Source organism: Sceloporus occidentalis, unplaced genomic scaffold (assembly GCF_023333645.1).
Source record: "Sceloporus occidentalis isolate IW3139 unplaced genomic scaffold, rSceOcc1.0.p SCAF_5, whole genome shotgun sequence".
In the NCBI taxonomy this organism is placed as follows: domain Eukaryota; kingdom Metazoa; phylum Chordata; class Lepidosauria; order Squamata; family Phrynosomatidae; genus Sceloporus; species Sceloporus occidentalis.
Genome location: NW_028316985.1, coordinates 72,182,861 through 72,195,377, shown reverse-complemented (window position 1 = coordinate 72,195,377; position 12,517 = coordinate 72,182,861). Strand labels below are relative to the sequence as shown.

Sequence of the window (12,517 nt, the reverse complement as noted above, 5' to 3'; positions counted from 1 at the left end):
ATTATTATTATTATTATTATTATTATTATTATTATTATTGAACTTGATTCTTGCACATACAGTGCTACCTCGGGTTACGAAATTAATTCGTTCCGCGGCGCCGTTCGTAACCCGATACATTTCGCAACCCGAAAAGCCGCTGGAAAGCCGCTAGCCGCGCTTCCGATTTGAATTTCGCGCCAAAATTAATTTCGTAACCCGAAAAATCTTTCGTTACCCGGAACAGTTTTTTTAAATCTAACTTTTTCGTACCCCGGAAATTTCGTAACGCGGTCAATTCGTATCCCGGGGTACCACTGTATATGGATAGTATTCTGTTCAGAAATTATGATGTCATAAGTCTGATTCATGCCATCACAGTTCATTTTTTTTTGGTACTTATATGAGCTAAAATGTTCTTCCAATCACACAATGACCAAAAGTCCTTCTAAAGTCTACCCTTTAAACAACACAGCTCTCCCAGCATGGTCATTTTCATGTTTCCAAATAGTGACTGAGCATCTTTTATGTGCTGCAACACTTGCCTGTCCGAGGACACCCATATAGCTGAAATCCCACATTGAGAGATGTAGGTACCAAAGCCTATCAGTTCAGCCTTCCCTCTCAAAAAAAAACAAAAAAAAAACCAACAATTTCTTTGTTGCTGGAGAAGGGGATGAATGGACACAGGATTTTAATTATAATTCAGTGCTTAAAATATGTCATCTCCATATACATAAAGAGTGGGAATCATGGTCTACAATCCATCTGTCTCCCAAGCCAGCTAGTCCTGGAGCTGGAAAAACTGGAACTTGTTCACCCCAGTATGCACCATAAAATTGGTTGAGTAGGCAGCATTGGTCAAAGACTGGCACTTTCATGGGGATACAAGTAAAACTAGGATGCTACAGAAAAAGTTAACATGTTACATTTATGATCTAGGTCCACCACGGTGGAATGGTATGTATGAACTTTGTTTTGTCCTTCATGTTGCAGTGGTGTGTAATTTATAGTACATAAACAACTGAACAACAGATTTTCAAGTCTGACATATTGGCATTTTAAGTTACATTTACTATATTGATAGGTTTTATTGCAAAAGAAGTCCTAAAGTTAGTCTTGCCTAACTTACTTACTTGTTTTACTGCTTCTGCTATATGCTATAGTAGGTCTTACTGTTTGAAGTGTGCATGTATTTTGCTTGGGTTATTTAGAATAATGTCTTTGTTTCCTAACAAGAGTGTTGATATTTACAAGTGGTATAAATAGTCTTTTATAAACGTAGTGTGTTCTGATAACCACTGATAAAAAATTACCTGCTCATGACACAAAAGCAATATTGATACTGTAAATGGGGAAAGGCTCGAGTCTTAATCATGTGGAGGGCTGGTGTAATGCTCAGGCCATTTGCTAATGAAGCTCTCTTCAAGAATAACTATAGATACTGGGAAATACAGTTGACCCTCCGTATCTGTGGACTTGCCACCAGTAGATTCAAGCATCTGTGGATGGCAAGCCCACGTTGCCCAATAGTGATGTGTGACATGGCCACACCGCCATTAGGGACAACCCCCATTGTCCCATGGTGGTACCAGCATGTGGCTGTACTGCCATTACGTCCCATTGCCCCTAAAGCGCCTGTGCAGCCACTGGGGACAAGGGGGGTTGTCCCTTATGGCTGTACAGCCACATGCACGTGCTGCCATTGAAGTTCTATTGTCCCTAATGGCAGCATGGACACATGCACACACCACCATTGGGAACAATGGTACTTGAGCATCCACAGATTTTGGTATCCACAGGCGGATCTGGAATGGATCCCCCGCGGATACTGAGGGCCGGCTGTATTAGAGCCTTATTTCATGTAATAATGAGTGGATGAATCAATCTGCTACTTAAAACTGATGTTATAAGTAGTCACTGAACCACTCCTGGCCCCAGAGCCATCAGCTGCTAATGTCTGCTATGTTTCAAGGAAAGAAAGAAATAATTTAAGCCAGCAGGCACAAATACAATAACAATCTTTGACACACTGAGGAAGAAATTAACAGTCTCCACATCAGGTAACTTGAGAGGTTCATTGTTAAACCAAAAGCCTCAGTTAGGTTGACCAATTACAGTTCTTCATAAATGCCCTGAGTAGTCTACATATTTATACAAAATCAGTTGGAAGGGGCCATAAGAGCTTTCTAGTCCAACCCCTATCATGCAGGAATGCATAACTGAAGTACCTGGGAGATGACTGTGCAACCTATTTAAAGATTTTATATATATCTCAGATCACCGTTCAAGGCAATCCAGTCTACTCTCAAACAGCTCATTGAGTCGAGAAATTCTTCTGTTCCAGTAGTAACTTTTTTTCTTGAAATTTGTATCATTTGGTTCATGTTTAATCTCTGAAAGTATGAAACAAGCTCACTCCAACCTCCATATCAGTGCTTCTACCAGCAAAGGGAAATTTCACAGTAGTTTACTGATTTACTGAATTTGACTTGGGGCTATATTTAAAGATTATTCAGATCCTTCAGATGATGTCTGTGTGGGAGTGGAGATTAGAGACCTATATTCTGCCATCTGTGTTGTATGCTTTATTCCAGTTAAAGATGCACATTAATCAACAGTACTTGTTTTATCATGATAAATGAGTAATCTTGGGCAGTATGTATAGAAGTCTTTCCCTTCTGAGGTTTTAATCATTTATACAAACACTAATTTTCAAATTTCAGTGAAACTTAAACATGAAATACTATTTTATTTTCTGTATGTAGAGCTTTTCTCTATATTTGTTCTACTACTGTATTAAAAATAATCCCTCCTCAGGGCTGTTAGTGTAAAACATCTGTCTTAGATAAAAGCCTTGCACTTCTTAGAATGCCACTTCTAAATATGGATATTGACCTGTGCAGAAATTTGAGGATCATTGTGCATTTTGTTATTTTTTGTGTGGAAACTAGTGTCTTTTTTCAGCTGTAATGCTTATTCAATGAGCTAGTAACCTCAACTGAAAATCAATATGAATCTTTGAAATGTGATTTGTAGTTAAACTGAGAATGTTCGTAAGAGCATTGTAGTACTAGTACCATAATCTGCTCTGGCTTGTGATTCACTATCATTCTGTATTTTTGATTTCAGCTCCTCCACCACCTCCACCATCTAGGGGTGGTCCCCCTCCACCTCCCCCTCCACCTCCACATAGCTCAGGGCCACCACCTCCTCCCGCTAGGGGAAGAGGAGCTCCTCCCCCACCTCCTTCACGAGCTCCAACTGCAGCACCTCCGCCTCCACCCCCTTCTAGGCCGGGTGCTGCAATGCCTCCTCCTCCACCAAATAGGATGTATCCTCCTCCACCTCCGGTTCATACTTCCGCTGCGCCTTCAGGCCCCCCTCCACCCCCTCCACCTCCATCAGGTGGTTCTGGTGTGCCTCCACCCCCTCCTCCTCCCCCTCCTCCTCCCGGTCCTCCACCACCACCTGGTCTTCCAGTAGAGATTGACCATCAGCTTCCAGCTCCTTCAGGAAACAAAGCAGCTCTCTTAGATCAAATCAGAGAAGGTGCCCAATTGAAAAAAGTAGAACAAAACAGTCGTCCAGTCTCCTGCTCAGGAAGAGATGCACTACTTGATCAGATACGACAGGGTATACAATTGAAGGCTGTGAGTATTGTTGAACTTTTTTAACATTTAAGACCAGATGAACCTAAGGAAGAAAGTTTTCTTCTTATTGCAAGATATACCTTAATATGAAGGAGAAATGGAATGAATATAATTTAAAGTATTAATGTTTAAGTTGCATAAAATATATTTTAGTATAAGAAAGGAATGTTTCTGGGTTGTTTGCCAGAATTATAAACTGCTTTTCAGCTTATTGCTAATTGCTGCCGTAGGCTTTGATCTATGGTGACACTATGAACGGTGTCTGGACACACCGTTATTAACAACCCTGCTAAGATCTTGCAAACTCAGCGTTGGGCCTTTTTTTGAGTCAATGTATCCAGAAATGTGATCTTCTTTTCTTAATACCTTCCACCTTACCAAGTGTTACTGTCATTTCTAATGAGTGATGTCTTCTTATAATATGTCTAAAGCAGTGGTTCCCAAACTTTGGTCCTCTAGCTATTTTGAACTTCAAAATCCAGAAACCCCAGCCATCTTGTCCAACAGTCAGGAGTTCTGGGAGCTGAAGTGAAAAATATCTGGAAGACCAAAGTTTGCAAATCAGTGGTCTAAAGTATGACAGCCACTGTTTTGTCATTTTGTTTTCTAGGCCAAGTTCAGGCTTGTTTTACTCTCGGACCCATTTATTTGCCCCCCCCTTTTTTTTTGTAGTCCATGGTGTCTGTAGAACTCTCCTTCACCACCCCATCTCAGATTTGTTGGCTCTGTTCCTGTCAGCTCCCAAAATCAAGCATCTTAAAATTCTAGTATAAAATCAAAAATGGTAACGTCAAAAGCAGAATTAAATCATGCTTACCTATTTCTACAATTCAATAAGAAAAGTTAATGGAGCTGGTTCATGAATAAGAAAACTGGTTTCCAAGAGGAGAGCTTTCTAGATGACTATTTCTGTCTGTCCTCCACATGAAATGGATTTTGAAGCAGGGTATCTTCAAATCTTAAAGTTACACTAGGGTCCTGGTTTTGCTACTAGCATCTGTTTCGTGGTCATTTTTCATGTTCAGGTGTTCCCTTCTCTGTTTTGGTTGTCTTTCTTTCAAGATAAACACACATGTACCATCTTCACTATGTTTATAAATATGTACTTGTCCCTCTGTCCAAAAAAATGTCAAGTGTTAGAATCATGACTAGGCTTCATATGTGGTACAAGCTGAGTCTCCCTTACCTGAAATTCTTGGGACCAGATGTGTTTTGGATTTCAAATATTTTAAGTGAGGAGATTTTGGAATATCTGTATTTGTATATACATATATAATGAGTTATTTTGGCAATGAGACCCAAGTCAAAACAAAAAAATTCATTTATGTTTCATATATACCTTATACACATGCCTGGAAGGTAATTTTATACAGTGTTTCCAGAATTTGTATACCCGAAACCCACAGAAAGCAAAGGTGTTACTATCTCAGCCACCCATGAAAAAGTTTCAGATAAGGAATGCTCAGCCTGCATAGATGAAGTGTGGGTACCTCAACTTCACTACAACCTCCTTAGAGTAAAAGTGAAACATGTGAGAAGAAATGCTTTTTTTTCTCATTTAATGCATACTTTACCAAAGCTGTTCTCTAGATCAGTGTGTGAGGATCTTCCAAGGACAGTATAAGGGCCAGCATGGGTGAAACACCCATCCTCTCTACTTCCACTCACTCCTGTGTAACTGTCCTGCTCAAAACATGCCATACACCCGTTTATCTCTGCAATCATTTGAGAGCATGTGCTTGGCAGAGGTAATTTTGATGTCTCTATTAGTTGGAGAAGTTCAACCCGTGCTACCCTGGTGGCCCCCTAAAATGCCTTTATTTGGGAGCTCTAAGACATTCTACAAGCTTCTAAAGCAGTCTTTAAAAATAAACGTCCCATATTTTTACATCCCAAAAATTTCTGGTTTAAAGAAAAGACACGTTGACAGGATGTTCTCAGGACTCTCCTTCCTATGCTTTCTTTATTTTTATTCTTTCTTTTATTACAGTAGTCCACCCTTATCTGCAGTTTCACATTCCATGCTTTCAGTTACCTGCTGTCAGCCATAGTCCAAAAATATTATGTAGTCCTCCCCCCCCCTTACCCATGGTTTCACTGTTAGTGTTTTCACTTGTCCACAGTCAATCACAGTCCAAGTTTATTAATGGTATACCTTTTGGTACTATCTGCAGTTTCAGGCATCCACTGGGTGTATTGAAACATATACCCCACAGATAAGGGGAGACTACTATATTTGCTGTTTAGAAGTTGCACATACTCCTTCAAGCTTTCTCCAAAATCTTTTAAAAGAAAAACATAAGAAATTTGACTTAATTTTGGTATTCTACTGTTTGTAATTGTATGTATTTAATTCCTCTTCCAAGGTATCTGATGGGCAAGAGTCTGCACCACCTACACCTGCACCCACCTCAGGTATTGTGGGAGCATTAATGGAAGTTATGCAGAAAAGGAGCAAAGCCATTCATTCTTCAGGTAAGCCATTAAATCAGTATTTTGGTTAGTTAAGTAGCAGTGACTATGAGCAACTTTGTCTAATCATTTCCAGTGTATTGTGTATCGATATATCTAATATTGAACTGAACAGGTGATATAAATCAGTTTGCAGTACAAAACTCTTTTAGTATACAGGTCTCCTTTCCCTTATGCGGGGATCCATTCCTCCCCCCCTCCCCCATGTAAGGGGAAAATTGCATGTGCTCATGCCCCATTGAAAATAATGGGGCACAGCATATGTGCCATGGGCGTGCGCACCATTCATAACATTGTACCGCAGCTTCAGCGTATGCTGAAAGCCACAGAAGAGAAGCCCGCATATGGCACGGGCTCACAGTATTTTCAAAAGACATACATCCCAGTTCTTTGTAAGTTCCTTACTAAAAGCAGGCTTGTAGCAACTATAAAAATTTGATTAAAGTTTAATAAATATACAGTTCTAAAACTATTTAAAACTATCCATTGTGGATTTTCACAACCATGAAACAGTGTGCAAATAGCTATAGCAGAAGGTACTAGTCTATTTGCAAAACCTAAAAGGTCAACATTTTTTGAAAGAAGGAGCAGACAGCATTGGCTGAACAAATTAGAGGTACTTGAAAAGGAATATACTTGAAAAATTCTAAATGTTGGGTACTGAATTAAGTTTCATTAAGGCGTTTTCAGGCAGGCTGACAATACAAACAATCCAAAACAAAGGAAAGTATTACATTGATTTCAGCAGCAGGAACAATATAAGCATTCTCAGGAAATAATAAAGCAAATTTAAATTCTAGTTATTTCAAAAGCCCTTCAGAAATAAAACTGTCTTAACTGGGTCTGGAATCAGCTAATGTCATCAGTGAAATAACTGTGCAAGCCCAGATCCTAGTTTTCACTCATATGTCTATGCATACAACTGCTAATTTCTAGATAATCAGTAAAAGATAATAGGAAGACCAATTTTTATTGTGAGTTACTATGTTCATTTGTTACAAAATAAGCAATGCTTCTTATCTTTAGATGAAGATGAGGATGAAGAAGATGAAGAAGACTTTGAAGATGATGATGAGTGGGATGACTGATCAATATATTATATCATATATATATATATATATTTTTAAGGTGAAATACTAAACTACTTTCTGTCTATGGATTCTGTAAAATTATCATGTAAATGTTCTACCAATTTGCTGTATATTTTTGTTGCCTTTTGCTTTTTTATTAATCTGTGCAATACCTCATTTAATCTGTAAAGGTTTGTCATAATTCTATACAATGCTACTCCCAACTTAATGTGTACAAGTTTACATCAGGTTGCTAAATGTACATGTGAATACTTTCCATTCCATCAATAGGGGAGTTTAATGTAATATGCGAAATTGACAAACACTCCTTAAATGTATTTAGTTATAATGCAAGAAGGAAAACACTATTTTCATACCCTACTTTTTCTGTATCTAAATTTTCTTATTGAAACCTAATATAGCACTACATTCTTAAATGCAATGCAGCTCCTAGTTTTAGTCCCTTCATCTTGGAAACTGTGCTAAATGGATGAGGCTGATAAAACAAGTGAACCCTGTCAGTTCATAACACTGCAGTTCAAATTTAGCATTTAAGCTGTACATAAAACAATCACTAGAAAAATTAAGCGGTTATGAAAATTTTCCCTGATTCTGGAGCATTGTTGCCTGCTGTCGGGAGAGCTTTTCACTTGAATGCTGAATTTAGGAACATCTCAGATGGTCACAGGGTGTGCCATCTTTGATGTAATTGCTTTTTTTATTTTTGCCAGCTACCTTTCACAATGAAGAGGAGTCTACATTTATGGCAACTGCTGCAGTCACTTATTTATTTTTATATAATGTTTTTTTACTGAAGGGCTGTGGTTGATGCTTGCTCTGATTAATAATGAGTTTAAATTAAAATTTTAAATGTGTAGGGCATCAGTATATTAATAAATGAATTTAAGTGGTATAACTCTGCATTTTTTGTGGGTTGTTGTACAAGCCAGCACACCTAGGCACCAGATCATCTAGAAGCATCTAGAAATCGAAAGTGTTTAAATAGAGTTAGGTGCCTTAAATATATGCCTCTCCTTACTCTGACAGGCTGCCCGAAGATGATGGGCGCAGTTGCTGGGAGGGAGAAGTGGTGCAAGTGCAAATTCCTCACTGATGTTTCCACTTCCTTCAGCCAAGTCTCTGTATTTATTTTGGCCAAATAGAAGTTGAGACTGGGTCCTCTTAGTGTCGCTGGTGCTGAGGTTCAGTTCAATATTTTCACTGGCTTCCCTATGGTTGTTCAAGCATTACAGTCAGTGTTGCCCCATATTTTCTTGACTTTAAATCCCTAGACATTGAAGCCAGAGTGGTTAGAGTTAATTGAACTGCATGCCTTTTACCTTTTGGGAGAGGCTCACTACTGCAGCATTTGTAAACCACTGCTTTTTATATGTACTGAACTTGCATATTTTCAACATTCGATTTGTCTTATGTTCAGAAATAATATCAGGGGATATGATCTTTAAAAGAAAAGGCCCTGTGCTTGGAATTGCATTCCAATAAATGATGGGAAAATTTGAGTTCTCATTTTAATGTTCATCTTTACTAATGGTTGCAATATTTGAAGGATTTGCCTATTTTTTTCATTCAGTAACTGCATTTGAGATAGGCATTTTCAGTGCTAATACTGTTAAGTACAGTATGAAAACATTTAAGTAGAGAACATTAGAAGTATCAGTTGTCTCACTGTTGCAAAATATTTCAAGTGAGACATATATGGAATACAATTAACACACACTTCTTATCTCCTCTGTTTCTTACTTTGTTAATGATATATTGGAGAAAATTGTATTTACTGAAATCCAGTGTTGGCCTGATCTTGGCAGGCTGGACCTGCATGATGTGGCTTGGCTATCTAGTGCAGTTATAAGGTATGTCTAGCATTTTTAATTGCAGAAGGAGAACAGGATATAAAAGGTTACGTTGGTGAAAGAAGGTGTGGTAAAGCAGAAGCTAAATTATTTAGAGAAAGATAGCTTTTCTTTTAAGCAAACAACATGGGCAAAGGAGATTTAGGGTTTTTTGCAAGTATCTTTCTCCTATTCAGTTGTATTTACAACTGCCTGCTGCTAAAAAGACTGTCAGCTAGCATTGCTGCTAGTACGGCTTGAGAACTTGGAACATTGTGGCTGAAGCCTGATTAAATGCTGTTTAGCAGGATTAAGGATGTGTGCACATGGGAGGGGGTATTAATGGCCTTCAGTATAATTTTTAGTGTTGTCTCTAGTTCTGATACTATAAAGGGCATTTTAAAGTGGATACTGCTCAGGTGGCCTCCAAAGATGTTTCTTCTAAGCATAAACTAAGCACAGGCTTCTGGAGCTGAGAGAGTTTAGGAAGATTTAATATTTTTGGAATATTTGTGTAACGCGTTAATCACCTGCCAAATGGGCTTTTTGTTGTTTTCTTCTATAGAAATTGTATCCACATTATTGCACAAAGTTCAGATGTTTTGCTTTCAATAGCATATTGTATGGTTTAAATTTTAAGGCATGGCCACAGTTACAGTTAGGCTAAGAAGTCACAGCTGCATGTTCTGCATTCTCCTACTTCCACTGTGGGCAGGAGACAGTGTTTCATGCCATTGAATCACTACTGCTAACCATTGTAACAAGGCAGCCTCTGCACCAGTTAAATTGACTGTCCAAGTAACTTTGGCAATTAGTACATGAGTGTGAGGACTATATCTCAACACTATGCTTAGACAATATCAGCTAGCCGCTTGTACTCTGAAAACATCTCAATCATTCAGTTTTCCGTTTCATCAAACTGAACTTCTTGGTATGTGAATTTTCTTTCTGGCTTTTTTAAATGTACAGTGAATAGGATGTTGCACTGGTGGCAATTCATCATGGAGCATAATAAAATTAATTTGACTCAGTATGTGGTGTGAATTTTGTTCTGGACTAACTTGAGTGCAAGTTATAATATTGGTAATGCTCTTTTAATGTTCTCATCAGGCATGAAATAGAACCACAAAAGTCAACATCTCCATCAGCAGGCAGTGACTGATGACCTTCAGTAAATGTTAATAGGGAATATGGTAGTCTTGTATAGGGGCAGATATCCATGGTAGCTTGCTACAAGCCTGCTGATATCATAATATATTATTGTTGCAAGGTCTCAGTATTGCAGAAGGGCCATTTAGCTTGCCAAAAAATAAAGCCAAATGTTTGGTTGCCTCTGCAGTTTGCTTGTGTTCCAGCCACTGTCTTTTATACACAACTTTAAATCAGTTGCAATATCTTTATAGCCTAATTGTAAAAACCGAAGTCAAATATCTTTTCAATTAGCAGTAATCACATTCTGATTAACCTCATTGGCTGTGATACTGTCATGATGCAAAGCTAGGGCCTAGCTGCTTGTGTTCAAACTTTGGCTCAGAGTATTTGTTTTCAAATCAGATATAAGTTTGGTAGGTCATCTTGCCTTGGATAGCTATACTATTAGGTGGTCTAAGTATGTGGCTCAAAGAGTAGCCACCATTGGCCTTTTTGCCTCTTTGCTTCTAAATCTGGGCCATGAGATGGCTCAAACAACACGGAGGCAAAGACTCTGGGACATCACTTTCTACACCTCAGGTTCAATTCTGTCACATCTTCCTGACCCAGTGCCTTAAACACCCATTATGTAGATACCTTCTGTTAGTCTTCTGACCTTAAAAACTTAATGGTACCAAAGTACCACATCTTGTTTTCTAAAGTGAGGTGCAATGTATTTCTTTCTAATCTACTTTTTTGTAGATACGCCAGGCTATCCACCCCTGCTAGGCTTTGCCCTTGTGAACAGCAAGTACTTCAAACACTATCATACATTTTGTTATCTTGTATTTTTTACATCCAGGACCGTAACCAGGTTATTTTCCCCTTCCTCAGCTGTTTGCTGCATTATTCTGAAATATTCTATATCAAAATGTTTCTGGAAGACAAACGTATGAACAGCACCATATTAATTGCCACACATTTGTCTCTGGCTGTTAAAATCAGAGAGAACAAATTATTTAAAAGGGGTCCTAAATGGTAACATGCTTTAGTTCTAAATTTAATCAATTCTATGCTGTAACTCATTATTTTAATTTAAATTTATGTAATTTTGTACTTTTAATGTATATTTTATTCCTTATGCTGTTTTAAGTTACAGCGTATTATGTTGGGTTTGTTGACCATAAATAAAGATTGATTTGATAACATCTTTTCAAGAGCCAAGTGCTTTTGCTACTGTCAGAAGTTGTTATGCAATTTAGAGGAATTTCTGATGGTTCTTAAAAGATTAACATTTGCAAATGCAGCAATAACTGACTTGTCCTACACTTAGAAGAGGTTCAGAAGATACTTTTTTCCCCAAGTAAGCATTGTAAATAGTAGGATTACAACATTTTCTATTCAGAAAACATGCAGGGGTAAGCTGTGTTAGCCATTTAACAAATTCAAGCAAAAATACACCAAACAGTGATACTTTTATCGGCCAACCAAAATGCACAATATACTTGTTGCAAACTTTTGAAGCTCCACTGGCTTCTTCATCAAGCAAGATGTTATAAACCAAACAAGAGAAAAATTAGAGATGTTAGTAAGATGCCTGCATTCTGTTGTTTCTGTCCTTAGTTAAAATGCTGTGGGGGAGGATATCTTTTGCAGGCTGGCTCCTCCTTCTGGTCATGTGGGAGATTCTCAAAGTCCAGGAAATTTATAGTCCATTTGCATCTCAATAGGGACTCCTCTCTTGGAATCCAATCTGTCTCCATTCCTCCACAGGCCTCTTTGTAGGCAGAGGACGATGTATTTCTCAAGAAGCCTCCATGTTTTTGCATCAGGAATAATTTGGTAGGTGTAGAGGTAAAACATGCCAATCTATTCAAAATTAAGGGGGGAAATTGTTTTACTTTAGTTGAAGGTCTCAGTCCACTGGTTCCCTTCAGGGTTCCCCTGTTGCAGCTACAATGTGGTATCTCACAATCCAGAAAACATGCAGGTATAGCTGTATTAGCCGTTTAGCAAATTCAAACAAAAATCCACCAAACGATACCTTTATTGGCCAGCCGAAATGCACAATATACTTGTTGCAAACTAGGCTTTTGAAGCTCCACTGCCTGATGAAGAAGCCAGTGGAGCTTCAAAAGTTTGCAACAAGTATATTTTGCATTTTGGTTGGCCAATGAAGGTATCACTATTTGGTGGATTTTTGTTTGAGCATTCTTTATTGTGCAGGTTTCACTTCTTTTTTCATGGTTAACATCCTAAATCAAACTGCTAGTCCCAGCAAGAGTAGACCTACCTTGATTCTTAATACATACAGTATTCCTATCAATGCAGTCAAAACCTGAAATTCATTATTTTCTTGGAG

General features: G+C 38.2%; 1 protein-coding gene across 4 annotated transcripts in view; it reads left to right on the top strand.

The window, feature by feature from the left end:
- LOC149312319 (actin nucleation-promoting factor WASL-like) overlaps positions 1–10,054 on the top strand; it is a 44,115-nt gene extending 34,061 nt beyond the window's left edge. For all 4 annotated transcript variants that reach the window (XM_089524394.1, XM_089524391.1, XM_089524392.1 and 1 more), the window contains 3 exons: positions 3,112–3,632; positions 5,999–6,107; positions 7,131–10,054. In XM_089524394.1, coding sequence (XP_089380520.1) covers positions 3,112–3,632; positions 5,999–6,107; positions 7,131–7,192 — 692 coding nt within the window. In that variant the 3' untranslated portion in view covers positions 7,193–10,054. The remainder of the gene's footprint in view (positions 1–3,111; positions 3,633–5,998; positions 6,108–7,130) is intronic.
- The last annotated feature ends 2,463 nt before the right edge of the window (positions 10,055–12,517 follow it).